Below are 20,988 nucleotides of genomic sequence, written 5' to 3'. Positions count from 1 at the left end.
AAAAAGGATGTATGTTTTAAGCTTGTGTTAGATGAGTTTTCAAATTTTTATTTAAAAATTAACAGTCATCTGATCAATTTGAAATTTCATATGATGTAGATGTAAAACAAAATTAGAAAAACTGGTCCTTGGGTAGTGTCATTTTTTAAATGGTATTTCAGTAAAGTATACAAAAGGGTCCTCCAACATGTCTAGGGAACTGATGTAAGAAGTGTTTTTCTCCCCCCAGATGAGAGGAGTTGAAGAAAATAAGGTCCCTATGGACCTTAAAGTGAAGGAGAACAAGAGAAAAGCGTTTTTAGTATCTTTAAGACACGCGGGGGGAAGATTTAACAAAACAGAAGAGGAAAATGGGGATACTGCAGAGCTCTGACAGCAGTTAAAATGTTTGAAATGATGGCCTTAGGCAAACCCGGAACAGGAAACCAGCCATCCTGGGAGCTACTGTTTAGATTAAAACATTTGAATATATGTTAAAAACTCTCCAATGAAGTCTAAAGTGAAGAACAAGTACTGTTATCACAATATGTATATCCATATATATATATATCTATATATATATCTATATATATCCCCAAGGCTCATGCCTTCTAAACCATCTTGAGTCATAGGTGCAAATACAGATGAAAGTATACATTGACGGTCTCACTTTCAGAAGCTAGCTGTATCACATGGAGACACATTTATACCCAACTTTTTAAATTGTTGAAGCACACACCCCAACTTTCTATAGAACATAAGAAATACCTCTACCTTTAGAATTCAACAGAATTTGAATTTCCAAACCTAACTTCCTTGTTGTTTTATCATAAACTCACTCCGATTTTCTCGAATCATGACTTCTTACCTCTCTGGCTGATCCCTCCACAGCTCACAGGGTACCTGTGTATCTGTAAAATACATTCTTTTTTTTTTTTTTTTGGAGTATAGTTGACATACATGTTACACTTCACATGTACAACTTAGTGATTTGACAAGTTTATGTATCATGCTATGTTTATCACAAGTGTAGCTACCAATCTGTCCCCTTACATCCCTATTATGGTATCACTGTATTTCTTACGCTATGCCTTTTATTCCCATGACTTATTCATTCATAACTGGAGGCCTGGATCTCCCTCTCGCCTTCACCCACTTTGCCCCTCCTCCCTCCACTCTGGCAACCCTCAGTTTGTTCTCTGTATTTATAGGTCTTTTGCCATGCCTCTGTCAAGGAAACTTGCTTTTCTTTTTTTTTTTTTATTTTACTTTTTTTTTTTTAAGATTTTTTATTTATTCATTTGAGACAGAGAGAGACAGAGCATGAGCAGGGGCAGATGCAGAGGGAGAGGGAGAAGCAGACTCCCCGCTGAGCCAGGAGCCTGACGCGGGGCTCGATCCCAGGACCCTGAGATCATGACCTGAGCCGAAGGCAGATGCTTAACGACTGAGCCACCCAGGCACCCCGGAAACTTGCTTTCCTATACAACTTGTTTTTGAGAAGATAATGAAGACATTCCTAAATAATAATCCTTTTTACTAGAACAGTATTTTTTGCTTGTAAGGATTTTCAATAACTATTTCACTACGTGCCTGATGACTGAAGCCCTTAAGAGTGGTTTCTACCTGCGGATTATGTATGTACAACAGCCTCAGCTAGGGGAAAGGGAGAAAGAGATGGAGATTCCCATCCATCAAATCTGTCATGTGGACTGACCTTCATATTAGGTGAGATTTCCAAAACAGTGGTCCTTTCTAGAGTGGGACTGGGGGAGGGAGGAGTGTGAGGCTATCCAGATGAAGAATTCCTTCTTTTCTTTGAGTGTAAAAAAATGATGATCGGTAAAGATAACTACTCAAGACTTTGTTTCCCTCCTTTCATATGTTTTATTCATAACCCAGTAAGAGGTTTTTTTTCTCCTTCCCCCATATCCTTCCTATCATTTTTTATTGATAGAGCAATCCATGCCGTCAGATTCCAAGCCCCAAAATGCTTTGATCTCTGTCATAAATTGGGAACTGTTAGCAAAAGGTATAGGAAAACAGAAATAGATGGGCTAAATCCTCATTCTTCTAGTGAAATTATGTGGGGTCTTTTGTTTTTTTTTTCGTTTTTTTGAAAAAGGTTTCTGGTGTCCTTAAAGCTTACAACATAAACCACTACTGTCAGAGATACTTGCTTCAATGCTGGACTCCTCCATCCCAAATGATATTAAGAATTCTGTAATTAAGCACTTTGGTGTAGTATTGCCCAGACATGCTGCAAAGTTGACCAATGAGTATTACCAATGAGTATTATGACATGGCACCTGTCACCAGACTAAACCAAAAACGGGAGCCCAAGGATCACTGAAATTTCTTTCCCTCACTGGTTGTTACTTGAAAAACTAAGAGAAGACTATTCAAACACTGTATCTGAACACTTGTTTTTGTATTCCAAAATATGCTGACGGAGACTGACATACAGTTCAACCTAATGAGTGTTTAAAGATGGAGAAACACCCCAGTAATTGATACAGAAAAAGGAAATTCTCATCATCCAATGCCCTTTATAGCAAGACTTCCAATTCATAAGGGGATCATTCTACCCTAGTCAGTTTCCATCACCCCAGTTGTTTTTTAAAACACTGACACAGAGAAACAGAAGGACAATGGGGAGAACAGACACAACAGCTGATGCAATCTCACAGGACATAAATACCTCTTACTATCAAAAGTTCTACAGAGGGCATTTATAAAATATTTAGAAATGCAGCTTCCTTTGCAGTTGGGTAAATCATCTGGACTTCAAAAATGAAAGCAAAAGGATCCGGGAAGAGTTAAGAAATCTCCGAAGTTCTAAGGGAAGTTTAAACCAATCATGCCCATGGTTGGAAGAAGAAATTTTGAGTAATTCTAAGAAAATCCCTCACTGCTTTTTATTTTGTCTTACTAGAACATATTAAAAAGAACTGAGAGTTCAGAAGAAAGTAGGTTATATGGAAAACATTCTCTTGGCCCTCAAATCACTGGGTTTGGGTTATTCACTTAGAAGTTCTACTCTAATCAAGTTTTCCATAAGAAGAGAAGTTTTAGCCACTGAAATCTGAGCAATCTTCTTCAATGGCACCCTGTAGAAAGGGAAAAGAAAACCACCCTCTTATGTTTGAAAAACTATTATTAGTCTGAAATGAAAGATATCACCTTCCAAAAGAACAGGAGAAAACTCAGCTGGCTAGTTCAAGTCAGAAACCCAGGGTGGAGGTTTCCAAGGCCCTTTTATTAGGGGAAGGTCCCCTTTGTAGCACAAGACTTCACATATGTATCAGACAATCAGATCAGTTCCTAAAAATTAGGGGAAAAAAAAGGGAAAAACAAAACAGATGCACTTTTTATATATATTAAACATAAATTAAAAACAATTTATAAAATGGTCACCTTTCTTACAGCATAAATGCAGACTGAATTATGAATGCACCTCCAGGTTTAAGTTGTTAAAGTTGTTTTTGTTTTGTTTTCCAATAATAAATAAAATTTGTTCTTAAGTTTTGGATCCACCTGTGCCACAGCAGGGCTCTGCGTCATTACTGGCTCTTCTCCCCCTGTCGCTCCTGTGCACAGCGTTGGGTTGTGCAGGGGCCACCAATTTCACTGGCCCATCGGGGTACTGGCTGTCTTTTCGGGGTGGCATCCGTTCGTTAATTCGGTCCAGACCTCGGGCTTCTTCAAAACTCCGGATCCTGTGCTGAAGCGAAAACCCTCTGATGGCTACAGGAAAACAGGAAAGGGAGGAGCTCGATTAGACAGCAAAGCAACAAGCTTAAAGTTTTTTAGCATACAGCAACCTCCTAGAGAAAACCATAGAAGGTTGGAGCACATGTCTGGTGAAGGTTAACGGGCAATATTTGACTTGAATCAGCCTCATCTGAAGCTACTGCTTCCTTAAGGCCCATAGGGCAGTTGAAACTATGAAAGTGATTTTCACAGAAGCTCAATACAATTAATCATGACATAAGTATACCAGACAAATGACTAACAAGTTCATTCTGAACTTCAGTACATTTGAGAAAGGGTTTCTTATGGGCCTGAAACATGCTTAATGTAAGACAAAAGGCAATACTAGAATAATAGAGCAAGTTAAACAGAGTAGTTAACTTTAGCACAAACACCATATTGACCACAAAAAAAGTAATAAAAGAGCTAATCTTTTTTGTTTAGAAGGACAGCTTTTTCTCTTGCACAACCAGGAGCTGAATGTAAGTTAAAAGGCATCTAAAAAATAGCTTCTGGATATCTTCCTTCTAATGGAACTTTTGTATCACCAAGGAAAGGCATTCCCATTTTGAACCACCTTACTTAACAAAACAATTAAATTAATAACACAAGTTTATCAATTCCAATGATTTTCATCGTCAGATTCATAGATGATCTGTTACTTGAAATTTGTTTTCATAGAAACAGAGATAATTTAGCTTGACTGCCTTAGGGCAACCTCAGAAATGAATCAAACTAAATCCTAGTCTACTTTTGCCTCTGCTCTTGATATCCTTTAGCATCATTAGATAAAGAGGCTGACCTGTTTGGGTCTCTAGTAATCACACATAAGTCACTTCTATATGGAAGGGCTCCAAAATTAAACCATCTGATCCCTCATGACCAGTTGCTTAAGCTTCAACCATTGCATTAAGACTGACAGAGCCCAGAGAGGACTTTTGCTGTGGAGAGGGTCATTTAAATTAACACAAATACAGGACACAAAGGAAACACTTTGTGAGCATGCCTAGAAATATTTATTCCTTTTCTCACTGCTACAGTTCTGGTGATGCAATAATAGAAGATTTCAAATGTTGACACTTTAAAACTAGTAGACAGACACATGATCACATCTATCATAGGAATATGGCCATACCTTCCCGGGCCTCTACCGCTTCTACTGTGGCTGTAAGAGGCAGGAGCAGTGGCATGCAAAAATGAAGACAGAACAAGAGTGAGTAAACCAACAGCATTGCTGCCAGCACAGACAACCCAGGCTCCCACCTCAGCCTATTCCCATCCATAATAAAAGTCAATTAGTTAGAGAAGCCAGGATTACTGAGAAACACTAAACTGGGGGGAGATGTGAGGTGGGGAGAGTTTCTAATACTTTTAACATTTCGGGTGGCATGGGAACCGTTTTAGCTAATAGCATCTGTAGCTAATAGCATCTGTAGCTAATAGCATCTGTAGCTAAGACAATGGGTCAGTCAAGCTGACTATAAGAAACCAAGAGTTATATTGCTTTCCTAGTTTTTAAATAGCCAGCTGCTAATTTACTCTTTGACATTCACGTATCAAAATAACTTGAGTCAAATAATTTAACATCACAACTGTTCTTTAGTTTCTAATAGCTCAGATGGTATTAAATGAGCTGTTGCTGGGTCCTACACAAAATAGTTACTTAAAACTAATTCTTACTGCTCTTAAGCAATTTATGTGGGGTCCAACTGTCCTTTTTAATTACTTAATAAAAAAAAGAATGACCTTTGAATAACAGACTAGCATTTGGAAGGAGAGAAACATGGGTTTTAAGTGAGTGGTTATTTCTTGTCCAGGGGTGGAGTACTAAACTGGCAAAGACATAAAACTACTCAATACCAGATACAAATTCCTGTACCATCTGGGATTAGAGATCTAGTAGAAGCTGCCATTTCCAACCCATACAGCTTCCATTCACTGTGCAGAGAGCAGGCCAATTACTAAGAGGGCCTTCTCCTTCAGTGATGGAAAAGGAAGTAATTTAAAAATTAGTGCCAACAGGTAAACTTCCTTGCATCATCTTTTTAAAGTAGTAAAAACCCTAATACATGAAAAGGTTACAAGTGTAGCAAGAAAGATCTTATTAGAAGAACCCTCTCAGTTCCTCCAGTACTGATTTTTTACAAGAAGTCAGGGAAAAATAATGAACAGGACAGTTTACTGTTCTTGAGGTTCTGTGTATCAATAAGAGAGGAGAAACTGGAAGAACTGACAGTTAACGTCCTATCACAGTGTGAAAAATGGAACCTTGGAATCAACTTATCAAGTGCTTAAATTTGTCAACCATCTGTAGGCCTGTGGTAAGGCAATGTCACACCCTCTCTAATCGCCTCAAATAGAACAAATAAACGTTCACAAGAAAACGATAGTGCCTTCAAACAGTACATCACTGCTGCTGTTACAAAGTTGAAGAACAAAGCATAGCCTGAAATTGTATACAGGTTGTTGGTCTAATTAGAGTTTAAACACTATGTGGTAAAATGTGTGCAAGTATTACACTGTTTTGGGTCCTTCTAGAATTGCTTTTTGCACCAGGTATTAAGATACCAGCCTGCATTAAGGGGCATTATATATAAGAAACAGTCATAAAAAAACTGAGAAACTGGTTTATTTATTTATATTTAATTTATGTTTGTATATATTTTTATTATATTTCTTTACTGAAATATAATTCACATACCATAAAATTCACTTGTTTAAAGTGTTCAATTCAATGATTTAATATAGAGTTGTACAACCATCACCACAATCTATGGTTAGAACATTTTCATCACCCCCAAAAGAAAGCTATTTACCTCCCTCATCCCTTTCCCTTAATCCTAAAGCCAACCAATGCCTGGTCTGGACATTTCATATAAATAGAATCGCTGAGTTTCTGATTTTAGTGACTGACTTCTTTCACTTGGCATGTTTTTTGTTTTTAAGATTTTATTTATTTATTTGACAGAGAGAGAGACAGCAAAAGAGGGAACACAAGCAAGGGGAGTGGGAGAGGGAGAAGCAGGCTTCCCGCTGAGCAGGGAGCCTGATGCGGGGCTCGATCCCAGGACCCTGGGATCACGACCTGAGCCAAAGGCAGACGCCTAACCACTGAGCCACCCAGGCGCCCCTCACTTAGCATGTTTTTAAGGTTTAGTCACGTTGAAGCATGTACCAGTACTTCATTCCTTTTTATGACTGAATAGTATGCTACCGTGTGAAGAGCCACCTCATCAGGTGATGGACGTCTGAGCCATTTCCACTTCTTGGCTCTAATGAAAAATGCTGCTGTGGATATCTGTGTACAAGTCTTTGTGTGGATACATTCTCATTTTTCTGGGGTGTATAGCTACAAGTGGAACAGCTGGTCATAAGGTCAACTGCACATTTAATCATCTAAGGAATGATGGTTTCCAGATTGGTTTCCAAAGTACTGCACCATTTCACATTTCCACCAGCAGGGTATGAGAGTCCCAATTTCTCCACATTCTCACCAATACTTGCTACTATCTGTGTGATCACAGCCATCCTAGTGGGTGGTATCTCATTGTGGTTTGGGTCTGTATTTCCTTAATGTCTAATGATGTTGAGCAAATTTTCCCATGCTTATTGGCCACTTGTATGTCTTTGGAAAAATGTCTATTCAACTTTTTTACCCACTTTTTAATTGGGTTGTCTTTTTATTATTCAATTATAAGAGTTCTTTCTATTTTCTAGATACCAGTTCCTTATGCAATGTATGATTTGTAAATATTTCCACCCATCCTATGGGTTGGGTTGTCTTTTCACTTTCTTGATGATGGTTCCATTTGCAGCACAAATGTTAATTTTGATGTAGTCCAATTTATAACTGATTTGTTTTTTATTTTATGGTCTTTGTGAATCTCGTTCGGTTCTTGGCACTCCTCTTTATTTCGGTACTAGGAAGCTTGGGAGTAAAATTTGTGGCTATCTATTGGCTTTTTGTTTGTTTGTTTTCCTTTGTGCTCCAAATTCCAAGCATATTTATTTTACTTCAGTGTGTTATACGTATACTGTAACTTACTCAAATCCCTCTTGGAACAAGGTAAGACAAATGAATATATGATATAAGGCCATATGGGATATTGTTGGTTGAAAGTTCTCCAAGTAAAGTTAAAGGAACAATAAAAGGTCTTTTTTAGCTAATGCTCCAGTTTGCCAATGAACCTGTAGAACTGAGACTCTGATGGGAAAATGACAAATAAACTTAGTTTCGGTCAATCAATAAGAGACATAAGAAGCTCTAAAAAGCTAGCTCCAACTTAGTTTTGTTCTTACGCATTCCTGAAGATGTCTATCAATTTCAAAAGCATCGATAAAAAATCCTATTTGATTAAAACACTCATATTCCAATTAGGAATGAAGAGAAACTATATACTTGGGACTGAGAACAAAAGGCAGACCAAAGACTATAAACAAACAAACAAATCTCCAAATAGCACATCCATACAATTCTCCTTGTTATTCATCTCAGATCTGCTCTTTCAAGGTCCAGATTGAAAGAACAACTTTGTGGATCAGCAAGTTTCCAAAACTTTTCAAGTAAGGATGTAGAAGATTTTCCCTTTTTCTTCACCCATGGTGTTTCCTACTAATTGCAACCTGCCTCATCAGAAGTGCTCTCAGAGTGGCTCACATGACTAATTACCAAACAAAGTAATGGAGGGAAGTATTTTGCTTACAAGAAACTGTACATTTAGGGGCGCCTGGGTGGCTCAGTTGGTTAAGCAACTGCCTTCGGCTCAGGTCATGATCCTGGAGTCCCGGGATCGAGTCCCGCATCGGGCTCCCTGCTCGGCGAGGAGCCTGCTTCTCCCTCTGACCCTCTCCCCTCTCATGTACTCTCTCTCATTCTCGCTCTCTCAAATGAATAAATAAATCTTTAAAAAAAAAAAAAAAAAGAAACTGTACATTTATTTGAGAGAAAAATATTCAACCTGAAATAGTTTACTGATCCTTTCCATGAAACTAAAGAAATTAAGAAAATTAGTTATGTACTTCCAAGGAGAAAATGTTCATTCCTCCTTCCATATAGTTAAACTCTAATATTCCAGTATTTAATTTGAAAGAGAAGGAGGAATTCAATCCTACATAAAGAAAGGGGGGGAAAAAAGGCTTATTCCTATTAATGACTATCAGTGGACTTACCACAAAAAGCAAAGGTTTCCTATAAGTAACAGGATGACAAGAAAAAAGAAAAACTTAAATAGAAACAATTTAATAAACAAGGGGGCAAAAAAACAGTGAAACTCTAGTTTAAGTTGTTAATGCTTCAGCTGCAGTTTTTGTGCCTAGGATTAGTCATCTTGCTTGACCAGATCTACGTCTATTCTGACAAACATCAATCTTTTCATTCCAGGGTTCCATAAAGCCCTCTCCTTACAAGCTGGCGTCCACGCGTGTTTTAGAACTGACACTCTGACTGGATAGGTGACTGTGGCACTGGAGTAGGATATGGCTCGCAGGCAGAGGCAAACACCCTCTCTGAGAAATTCTAACACCCCAATATAAAACAGGCATAAGTGGGATGCCTGGGTGGCTCAGTCAGTTAAGTGTCCAACTCTTGATTTCAGCTTGGGTCATGATCTCAGGGTTGTGAAATTGAGCCCCTTGTGGGCTCTGCACTCAGCAGGGAGTCTGCTTGAGATTCTCTCTCTCCCTCGCCCCCCACTCGAGCGCTCTCTTTCTAAAATAAATAAATCTTAAAAAAAAACCCATACATAAGTGAGACATATCATGTGCACAAATCTAAAGTGCACAGCTCTATACATTTTTATGTATGAATACACTTGTGTAACTACTACCCAGATAGTGACATAGAACATCGCCACTACTCCAGAAGTCCCCTCTGCTCCTTCTGTGTCAATATTCTCCCACCAGAGGAAGTGCCATTCTGACTTCTATTACTGTTTGGCTAGTTTGCCTATTCTTGAACATCCTATAAATCAGATAGTCTGTGCCCTTTTGTGCCTAGTTTTTTAGTTTACCATAGTATTTGTGAGATTCAACCATGTTTTTGCATGTGTTCATAGTGTTATTTTTTCACTGCTGTGTATATTCCATTGTAGAAACAGAACACATTTATCTACTCTACCATTGAAGAACATTTGGGTTTTTTCCTGTTTGGGGCTATTATGAATAAAGCTACGGTAAACATTGTTATGCAAATCCTTTGGTGGACATATGCATTTATTTCTCTTTGATATACCAGGGCTGGGATTTCTGGGGTATGGGGTAGGATATATGTTTTGTTTAACTGCCCAAGAGTTTTCCAAAGTGGTTGAACCAATTTACATGCCCACCAGCAATGTATCTAGTTCTATTCTCCATAAATTCACCAACACTTGGTATTGTTAGACTTTTTAATTTTAGCCATTCTGGTGAATATGTAGTGGTATTTCACTGTGGTTTTAATGTCTGTTTCCCAGATGAGTAACTATATTAAGCATCTTTTCATATGCTCACTGGCCATTTTGATACCCTCTTTTGTGAAGTGCCTATTAAAATATATTGACCATTAAAAAACTGGTTGTGTTTTTCTTATTGAGTTTATAATTCTTTATAGATTCTGAATTTAAGCCCTTTGTCTGACATATGTATTGCAAAAAATCTTCTCTCAGTTAATGGCTTGGCTTTTCCCTTTCCTAAACATGTATTTTCAGAAATTCTTAGTTTTAATGAAATTTAATTAATTGATTTTTTTTCTTTTAAGATTAGTACTTTTTATGTCCTATCTAAGGACTCTATCTACTCTAATACTCTCCATACTTTTTTGGGTAAGTTTTATTTTTTCTTTTACATTTAAGTTATAATTAATTTTGAATTAATTTTTGTATATAGAGAGAAGAGTTAAGATTCACTTTCCCCCACATGGATATCCAATTGCTCTAGTATCATTTATTGAAAAAAGCCCTAATTCTAAATTTTATGTTGATTGCTGGGTAATGGGAGCACACCTTCCATGAAAGGAGTATTTCTCATACTCACCTGTCTCAATAGTCTGCTTTCCTCCTGAGAGGACACCTAGAGGGAGTGTCCCTGTTGGAGTCAGGCCCTTGAGAGTCAGCACACTCTCACTCTCTTCCCTGCAAAGGAAGGTGAAAGCCCTGCATTAATGCCAGGGTGTCTACTGCTCGGCAGTTCAAAGGCACTAGATGGGAAGTTAAGAAAAGATGCACAGAGATGGAGGAAAGGTTCTCCTTCCTCCTACCCCTTCCCTGACCCAACGAAAGAGATGTTTTCTGAAAGTGTTCCAATTTTAAACCACCAGCAGATTCTTGTTTTTCAGTTAGAGTTACTTATAGCCAGGTACTGTTCTAATGCTTCCATTATATCACCCCATTTAATCCTCCTAATAACTGTGTAAGGCAGGTCTTGTTATTATCATGCTTTTACAGACAAGGAAACTGAGGCTCAAAATCATACAGCTAAGAAGAAGTCGAGCCAGGATGTGAACACAGGCAATCTGGCTCCAGAATCCACACTAAATCACTCCATTCACTACATCTAAGCTTGTACCAAATGAATGTTTGCCAAAACATTTCTAGTCACTGTAACATATAGGTCAGATTCAATGTGCACTCAGCTCTGACTCTGAAGACCTATCCAATCATACAAACTCCAATTCTAAAAAAAAACTGTTCTGAAATCAACTTCCAATTTTCTGTCAAAATGCTTTGATCCCACACTGCAATGACAGATTTATCCTTACCGCAGAATTGAAAAGACCCGTGCCATCTTCCCAATGGCTCTGATTTTATTCTTGATGATCTCCTTTCGAACTGTAGTGCCTCCTTCAGGAATACAAAGAATCAGTGAGTTAAAAGAATGTGTTAACTGGTTAGTTGTTAAAAATGCAGGATGAAGTATCTTTCTAAGTTAAAGAAATTGTTATTTTAAAAAAAGAAATCAAGGTCTAAGTTTGTTTAGACAAAGAAAAATCCCAGGAAGTTCTAAGGAGCAAGAGAAAAAACAACCCAGAAGAGGGGAAAAGCAAGATGAAAAAAATGGAGGGGGTCACAACAAAGACAGACTGGACAGACCTACAAGAGGTGGGAACTTATTTGTGGTTCTGAAATACAGAGCACAGTGAAGAATGAAACATACATGTGTCAACAAAGACAGTCGCTACAGCAAAGATCTCTTCTGAGAATGCTGTGGGCCACCTCAGAATGCGGGGTTTGGCCTGCCAAATGGCAAGTGACGATTCACCCAGTTGTCTTCTGTGGCAAACACAACATAGAGCTAGCTCTCCTCAACTTAGTGAGGGCTGCTTTCATTCTATAATCCTCACTTACAAACCGGTGAGTTATTTCCTACCATCGACAACTGTGCGATATAAATTATGATGGTGGGGAAGGTCTTTATAAAACAACACCAAAAATGTTACCACAACATTGTATGGCCTTTTCTCATCTAAGATTCAGGGAACAGCTCACACATGAGAAGCCAAGGTCCAGGCATGCACCAGGTGACCGCACTCAAAAGTCAGAAAGAGAAACATGGCCTCTCCTTCCTCACCCCTCCAGTTCTCAATATCCTGCAGAATTATACAGCAGGTGCAAAGAAAACATTTACACTAAAACAGAAAGGGAGGATGGAGAGCCTGTCTGAATCACTCAACTACAACTAAAAAGGTCTAATAAAATTAATAGGCTGTGGTGGGACAGACAGCAAGTATTAAGCTCTTAGCACATTTTAGTCAGATACCTTTCCGATAGCTTGAAATGTAGTGATCTTCAGGGAGAAGAGACACCAAGAAACAAGGAGATGAAGATAGAATTATGGGAAGAGAAATTTAGGTTGACATGGAAGAGAGAAAAAAAATCAAAGTGAAATGCAATGAGAGAAGCAGGCTACTACTATCTTTTATCAGCTCAGAAGAGACATCCTTGGTAGCATGATAGAGTATTAAATCACAGATTTCTTGTCAGCAGTTTTTCCTTTTCTTAGAAGTTTATAGTTTTACATTAATTCACATCTATTGTCATCCAAAACACCCTATCCCCACAAGTCATGCAAATAAAATTGGACAAAGAAAAAGATATTATTTGGGAAACAAATGATGCTGAAAACAGGGAACAAAAACAAAGGGCAAAATGAACAGCCTACAAATCTCTTAATAAAGCCATGTGGTTTTTTTTTACTTTTTTATTGTTATGTTAATCACCATACATCACATCATTAGTTTTTGATGTAGTGTTCCATGATTCATTGTTTGTGCATAACACCCAGTGCTCCATGCAGAACGTGCCCTCTTTAATACCCAACACCAGTAAAGCCATATGTTTTTGTTTAATGGAGTCACTATCTTCCTGTGTCTTTTTGGAGATATTATAGTCTTTCCCTTTTTCAGTTTTATATTTTCTTCAGAATCTCAAGTTCATTCACATTGCTTTCTGCTGTTTGTGTTGTTGATTCTCTTCGAGACTTTCCTGAGGTGGCTGGTAATCCTTGGAGTCTGCTTGTGATTGAGAATGGGGGCCTAAAAGGCTCTCCAAGTTGCCGGGTGGACCGCTGACTGGCAGCTTTACAGGTAGGGATGGGGTGGGGGAGCTTTGTGAGGGAGTTCTCTATATCAGTATTGAGGATGCACATGGCAACTCAATTCACCTGTTTCGGGCAAGGTATTGATACCCTCAGTTGTATTCTTAACCCAGAAATTTTTAGTTTACACCTTTTTTGGAGATTAGCCTCCAGACCTGGAGAAGAGGCAGTTGCCCAGTGGCAACTAGGACAGTAACTGCTTTTCAAACAGCTTCCACCTAGTCTTATTTTAGCTCAGTGACCATCTCCCTCCTTCCCCCAACCCACAGTCCCCAATTCTAGAAACTGCTACTACCAATTCCTTTGCTTTTTGAGAATTCTGTGCTGGAACTCAGCATTCACCACTACTTTAGGTTTCTTGAATCAGCCAAGTGAGGAACATTAATTCATTTACCAGTTTCTAAAAGTTCCTGTAAAAATCTCCACATTTTTGTAGGTTTGTAACTTTTAAACTTTTTTATTGTTAAGTATGAGAAACATAAAGAAAAGTACACAATACAAATGTATGTGTCTCTGTTCCCAAAGAAAATCACTCTCTTGACCTTTATTGAAATCCTTTCTTGCTGTTCTTTATAGTTTTATCATGTAAGCATGTGTGGATCCACAAGCACTATGGTTTTCATTGTGTTTGAACTTTAGGTAATTGGAACAATCAAATATGTATTTTTTTTTTAAAGATTTTTTTTTAAGATTTTATTTATTTATTTGACAGAGAGAGACACAGCGAGAGAGGAAACACAAGCAGGGAGAGTGGGAGAGGGAGAAGCAGGCTTCCCGCCGAGCAGGGAGCCTGATGTGGGGCTCGATCCCAGGACTCTGGGATCATGACCTGAGCCGAAGGCAGACGCTTAACGACTGAGCCACCCAGGCACCCCTCAAATATGTATTTTTGTATCTGGTTTCTTTTGCTCAACATAATGTTTGTAAGACTGATTTGTGTTTTGCCTGTTGTAGTTCACTGTCATTATTGTATACAATTCCACTATGAACACATATGCCATAGTTTATCCTTTTTACTGTCAGTGGTCATTTGGTCTGATTCCAATTTTTGGCTATTGTGAATTTGACTGCTATGACTATTCCTATGCATTTTTCTTTGCTGCTATTTCTGTGAAGTATATTACTAGAATTAGAATGCTCAACTATTATGTAGATGTTCAACTCTGGACAACAGTTTGGCATTATCTACTAAAGTGGACGTACTAATTTATACCTCAGTGTATGAGCATTCCTGTTGCTACACATCCAGGCCAGTTCTTGGTGTTCTCGTTAATTCATCTTTAATTTTAGCCGATCTGGTGGGCATATAGAATGATCCACTGTGGTTTTAATTTGCATTTCCACAATTACTAATGTGAATGAATATCTTGTCATATCTTTACAGGCCATTTTGATATTCTCTTTTGTAAAGTGCTTGTTCAAGTCTCATCTAACTGACCTGCAGTTCTTTATATATTCTGCAAGTGAGCCCTTTGTGAGCAAATACGCTCTCCCACTCTGTTCCTTGTCTTTTCACACTCTTAATAGGGTCTTTTGATAAATACAAGTTCTTATTTTAACATAGTCCAACTTATTAATAGTTTCCTCTATGGTAAGTGCTTTTTGTGTCCTGGCTAAGAAATTGTTCTCTACCCCAAGGTCATGAAAATATTCTATGTTATAAATTCTAGAAGCTTTTACTGTTTTACCTTTCATATTTGAATATATTAATCCATCTGGAAATTATTTTGGGGTTTGAAATATGATACGGGTCAGGTTTAATTTTTTCTCAGATATCCCCAAATCACTTATTAAAAATACCATCATTTTCCTACTACTCCTGGCAGCACCACCTCTGATGTAAATCAAGTGTCCACATATGTTGGCGATGTTTCGGGATTCTCTGTTCTGTTTCAGTGCTCATCTGTTCTTGCTCTACTAATTCTAATTACTCTAGCTTTATAGTAAATCTTGATATAAAGAACAAGTCTTCCCACTCTGTTTCTCCTCAACACTTAAGCTATTTCCATATTAATTTTGTAACCTTTCCGTAGCATTTTCATACAAATTTTAGAATCTATCCTCAGCATTTCCATATGAATTTTAGAATCGAATGGGCTGTTAATACTTGACTTTGTACTGAATCCATAGATCAATCTGGGAATGATTGAGATCTTTACAATATTGAGTTTTAAAAAAATCAATGAACATTTTATTTCTTTCCATTTATTTAGATCTCCTTTAATTTCTCTAATAATGCTTTATAGTTTGTTGCTTAGAGGTACCACACACCACTTGTTAGATTTATTGTTAGGGATGATATTGTAAATGGCATCTTTCTTAAGATTTCATTTTGTTGCTGGTAATAGAAATACAAATGATTTTTGCTTATTGACTTTGTATGCAGCAGCTCAGCTACATGTACTTGTTGATTTTAACAATCTATAGATTCTTTTAAATTTTCTCTGCACACAATCATATCACTTATAATAATGATAGTTGTGTTTCTCTCTTTCCAATCTTTACACCATATGTTGCTTTTTCCCTGCCTTATTGTATTGGGTGCAACTTCTTTTTTTTTTTTTAAAGATTTTATTTATTTATTTGAGAGAGAGAGAATGAGAGACAGAGAGCATGAGAGGGAGGAGGGTCAGAGGGAGAAGCAGACTCCCTGCCGAGCAGGGAGCCCGATGCGGGACTCGATCCTGTGACTCCAGGATCATGACCTGAGCTGAAGGCAGTTGCTTAACCAACTGAGCCACCCAGGCGCCCATTGGGTGCAACTTCTAATACGATATTGTATAGAGGTGTTGATAACTGGTATCCTTGTCTATTCCCAATCACTAAGGAGAGCTTTCAACATTTTGCCATATGATGTTTCCAAAAGGATTTTATAGCTATGTTTGTTAAAGAATTTCTTTCTGAGCAGAATTTAAGGGATCTATTGCAAAAGAAGGATGAATTTTACCTAATGTTGCTTCTACATTTACTAAGATGTGATTTTTCTTCTTTTTAATGCAGTGAATTATACTGTTTTAAATAAAATTTTATTTTATAATAGTTTTAGATGTTCAGCAAAGTTGTGAAGTCACTATGGAGTTCGCATTCACCCCTCACCCAGTTCCCACTATTATTAAGATCTCAGGGGCGCCTGGGTGGCTCAGTCGTTAAGCGGCTGCCTTTGGCTCATGTTATGATCCCAGGGTCCTGGGATTGAGCCCCGCGTTCAGCTCCCTGCTCCGCAGGAAGTCTGCTTCTCCCTCTGCCTGCTGCTTCCCCTACTTGTGCTCTCTCTCTGTCAAATAAATAAATAAAATCTTAAAAAAAAAAAAAAAGAAAAAAGATCTTACATTGCTATATACTGATTGAATTTTGAATGCCAAATCTTCCAAAATTTCTGGAATAAATCTACTTGGTTGGGAGACATAATTCTTTTATGTATATTGCTAGTTTCAATTTGTTGATGTTTTGTTTAGGATTATTCTATCTATATTAATGTCCTTTCACATTTTAGTATCATAGTTATACTAGCCTCACTAAATGAGCTGGAGAGCATTTTTTCTTTTTCATTCTCAGGAGGATTTGTGTAAGATTAGTGTTGTTTCTTTTTTTAAATTTTTAAATAGTTTGTTATTATTATTATTTATTTATTTGACACACAGAGAGAGAGAGAGAGCACAAGTAGGCAGAGTGGCAGGCAGAGGGAGAGAGAGAAGCAGGCTCCCTGCAGAGCAGAGAGCCCGATGTGGGACTCGATCCCAGGACCCTGGGATTATGACCTGAGCCAAAGGCAGATGTTTAACCAACTGAGCCACCCAGGTGCCCATGTTGTTTCTTTCTTAAATATTTGGTAAATCTGTTGGTGAAGTTATCTTCACCTGGCATCTTCTTTTCTTCATAGAAAGATTTTAAATTACAGACCTATTTCTTGGTAGGAATGTAATTATTAAGATTTTCTATATTGTGTCAGTTTGAATAAGTTACATTTCTCAGGAAATCTGTCCATTTCACCTAAGTTTTAAAATTCATTCTCGGGCGCCTAGGTGGCTCAGTTGGTTAAGCGACTGCCTTAGGTTCAGGTCATGATCCTGGAGTCCCTGGATCCAGTCCCGCATCGGGCTCCCTGCTCGGCAGGGAGTCTGCTTCGTCCTCTGACCCTATCCCCTTCTCATGTGTTCTCTCTCTCTCAAATAAATAAATAAAATCTTAAAAAAAAAAATTCATTCTCATTATTCTATTAATGTCTATAGGGTCTGATGTCTCCATTTTTCAGTACTACCTTTGGTTACTTTTGTCTTATCTTGTTTATTTGGTAAGTCTTACCAGGGATTTATCAATTTTATGAGTCTTTTAAAAGAGCACATTTTGGTATTACTACTTCTGTATTTTTTCCTATTTTATAACTAATATTCTTAATCTTTTATTTCCTTTCTTCTATTTTCTTTGGGTTTAAAGTACTATCTATCCTTTTGTCAATTTTCTGAGATGGATGCTGATTTTCTGCCTTTCTTCTTTTCCAGTATATTCATTTAAAGCTATAAATTTTCCTCTAAGCACAGCTTTAGATACATCCCCCAATTTTTGTCATTTTTTTTTCCAAGTTTAAATCAATTTGTATTTAAGCACTGATTTTATACCACAAAATGTGGTATAAAGGTGACTATATTTGTTCATGGAAATTGCCTTCAAAATACATTGCAACTAAGCTGTATATAAGATTTTATATGCGTTTTGGAAGACATCACACAGAAGCAGCTGCTTTGTCAATAAATTTGACCACTTTCACATTGCTCTTGGTCAGTCCACCACAGTTATGCAAGGTGATCTGGACCTTGTTGTACACACTAAACCATTCTGGGTGATGATTCATCTTCTCTGCTTGTAGGTTGACTCAGGACATGAAGTCAAATGCCTGATTACAATTTTTGAAGTACTCTTTGTAGATGGCATCTCTTTTACTTAATTCCAACCATCCTGTTACTTTAAGGTCAAGTATAATTTAATTTCTCTCAGAAGACAGCAGAAGCTGTCAACCAGTGAGCATCTGCTGACATGGCCACAAGGTTCAGGCTCCATTCCCAGGCCTGCCTGCTTGTTACTTGTCCTCAAACTTTAATATGTTCTACTTTTCATTTTCATTCAGCTCAAAATATTTTCAGATTTTCAAAGTGATTTGTTATTTGACCCATGGGTTATCAAGTGTGTGTGTGTGTGTGTGTGTCTGTGTGTGTACACTTTTTTTTTTTTAAGGTAAGCTCTAGCCCCAGTGTGGGGCTTGAACTCATGACCCTGCGATCAAGAGTCGCATGTTCTACCAACTGAGCCAGCCAGCCATTCCTATCAAGTGTGTGTGTGTGTTTGTGTGTATGTACATATATGAAATTTTATTTTTAAAATTAACTTATTTTAGAGAGAGAAGAGGGAGAGAGCGTGAGTGGGGGGAGGGGCAGAGGGAGAGAATCTCAAGAAGACTCCTTGCTGAGTGTGGAGCCTGACTGGAGCTCGATCTCACGACCCATGAAATCATGACCTGAGCCAAAATCACAAGTCAGATGCTTAACCGACTGAGCCACTCAGGTGCCCCAAGTCTCCTAAAATACGGGGATGTTCTAGATCATCTTTTTTTTTTTTTTTAAAGATTTTATTTATTTATTTGACAGAGAGACACACAGTGAGAGAGGGAACACAAGCAGGGGGAGTGGGAGAGGGAGAAGCAGGCTTCCTGCTGAGCGGGGAGCCCGATGTGGAGCTCGATCCCAGGACCCTGGGATCATGACCTGAGCCGAAGGCAGACGCTTAACGACTGAGCCACCCAGGCGCCCCTAGATTATCTTTTTGTTACTGATTTACGTATTACCTGCACACAGTCAAAGAACATAGTCATTACGATTTTAAATACTTTGACATCTGCAACTTACTTTTAGCTCAGTACGTGGTCAATTTTTGTAAATGTTATGTGTGTTTAAAAAGGTGTATTCAGCACCTGTTGGATGCAGTGTTCTTTGTATGTCCATTAGGTCAAGTTCATTAATTACATTGTAATTTTCTACAGTCTTCCTAATTTTGTTTGTCTGCTTATTCCATCAATTACTGAGAGATATTTGTTAAATTCTCCCACCATCATTGTGAATATTTTGACTTCTCATTGTACTTGTTATTTTTTATTTTACATATTATGAAGCCATATTATTAATTGCATACACACATAAAATTGTTACATCTTATTTTTTAGTTTCTACTTCATGTAATATTTATCTAAAACAACTTTTCTCTGGTTGGTGTTTGCGTTATATATTTATTTTTCTCCTTTTACTTACAAACTTTCTGTATCCTTATGCTGTGATCTGTCTCTTATAAAACATAAAGTTAAAAACAAATCCTACTTGACAATTTGTCTTTTAAACATTAACATTTGGGGCACCTGGGTGGCTCAGTTGGTTAAGCAACTGCCTTCGGCTCAGGTCATAATCCTGGAGTCCCAGGATCGAGTCCCGCATTGGGCTCCCTGCTCAGCAGGGAGTCTGCTTCTCCCTCTGACCCTCCCCCCTCTCATGTGCTTTCTCGCTCTCTCAAATAAATAAATAAAATCTTAAACATTAACACTTAATAAAATTTCTGAAATATTTATCATGATAATTTATTCTATTTGTCTTATTGTTATATGTACCTTCCTTCCTTTCTTGCCTTCTTGTGGGTTATTTTTTATCATTCCATTTTTTTCTATAATTTAAAAGTTAAATACTTTAAAAAACCCTCTTTTCTTGAAGGTTACTCTAGATCACAACATGTATCTCTTACTTACCAAAATATAATAGTTTTTTTTTTCCAATTTTTTTTAAGTTTATTTATTTACTTAAGTAATCGCCACACCCAACCTGCGGCTTTAACTTATAACCCCAAGATAAAGAGTCACATGCTCTTCCAACTGAGCCAGTGAGACACGCCCCCCCACCCAGTATAATGCTAACAGTTACTTTCCCCTTCTTCCCAGATAATGCAGCCCTCACATACTTTATCTCTATCCCACTGCCAATTATTATTGTCTTATGTTTTAATTGTCTTTTAAACCTAATAAAACATTATTATTGTTGTGTAATACAGTTTACATTCATTTGATTTACCCACATATTTTCTACTATTTTTACTTTTTATTTCTTCTTGAATCTCCAAGCTTCCATCTGGTATTTTCCTTCTGCTTGAATAATATTTTTTAAAATTTCACTTAGGGGGCGCCTGGGTGGCTCAGTCAGTTAAGCATCTGCCTTCGGCTCAGGTCATGATCCCAGGGTCCTGGGATCGAGCTCCACATCAGGCTCCCTGCTCAGTGGGGAGCCTGCATCTCCCTCTCCCTCTGCCTGCCACTCCCCCTACTTGTGTGCTTTCTCTCTCTGTCAAATAAATAAATAAAATCTTTAAAATAAAATAAAATATCACTTAGTGGGTCTTTTGGTAATTCCCTAAGTATATTTTTTAAGGGAGGGGTATCTGAAAAATGCTTATTTTCTCTTCACTCTTGAAAGGCATTCCTGCTGGGATTAATTAATCTCTTTTTTTCTGGTTGTTTTAAGATTTTTTTCTTTGTCATCTGAAGTACTTTTACTATGATGTACTCAGGTGTTATTTTCTTTGTATTCATTCTGCGTTGGTTTACAGAGCTTCTTCAATCTGTGGCTTAATGTCTTGTCAACCTTAGAAAATTTTTATCCATTA

The 20,988-nt window shown here is 37.7% G+C and overlaps 1 protein-coding gene across 4 annotated transcripts in view; it reads right to left on the bottom strand.

The window, feature by feature from the left end:
- Window positions 1–3,223: 3,223 nt before the first annotated feature.
- PPP3CC (protein phosphatase 3 catalytic subunit gamma) overlaps window positions 3,224–20,988 on the bottom strand; it is a 98,733-nt gene continuing 80,968 nt past the window's right edge. Inside the window, exons 11-15 of one of the 4 annotated variants that reach the window (XM_081810077.1) lie at window positions 12,463–12,489; window positions 11,465–11,546; window positions 10,741–10,838; window positions 4,868–4,897; window positions 3,224–3,726 (exon numbers count right to left, since the gene is read on the bottom strand). In XM_081810077.1, the coding sequence (XP_081666203.1) occupies window positions 3,500–3,726; window positions 4,868–4,897; window positions 10,741–10,838; window positions 11,465–11,546; window positions 12,463–12,489 (464 nt within the window). In that variant the 3' untranslated portion in view covers window positions 3,224–3,499. The remainder of the gene's footprint in view (window positions 3,727–4,867; window positions 4,898–10,740; window positions 10,839–11,464; window positions 11,547–12,462; window positions 12,490–20,988) is intronic. The other 3 variants (XM_081810086.1, XM_081810082.1, XM_081810093.1) reach the window with 3 other exon arrangements.

This window comes from Leptonychotes weddellii, chromosome 2, assembly GCF_054177405.1.
Source record: "Leptonychotes weddellii isolate Sample4059 chromosome 2, ASM5417740v2, whole genome shotgun sequence".
In the NCBI taxonomy this organism is placed as follows: Eukaryota; Metazoa; Chordata; class Mammalia; order Carnivora; family Phocidae; genus Leptonychotes; species Leptonychotes weddellii.
The sequence above is the reverse complement of the archived record's forward strand: the minus strand, read 5'-3'. Positions and strand labels throughout refer to the sequence as shown.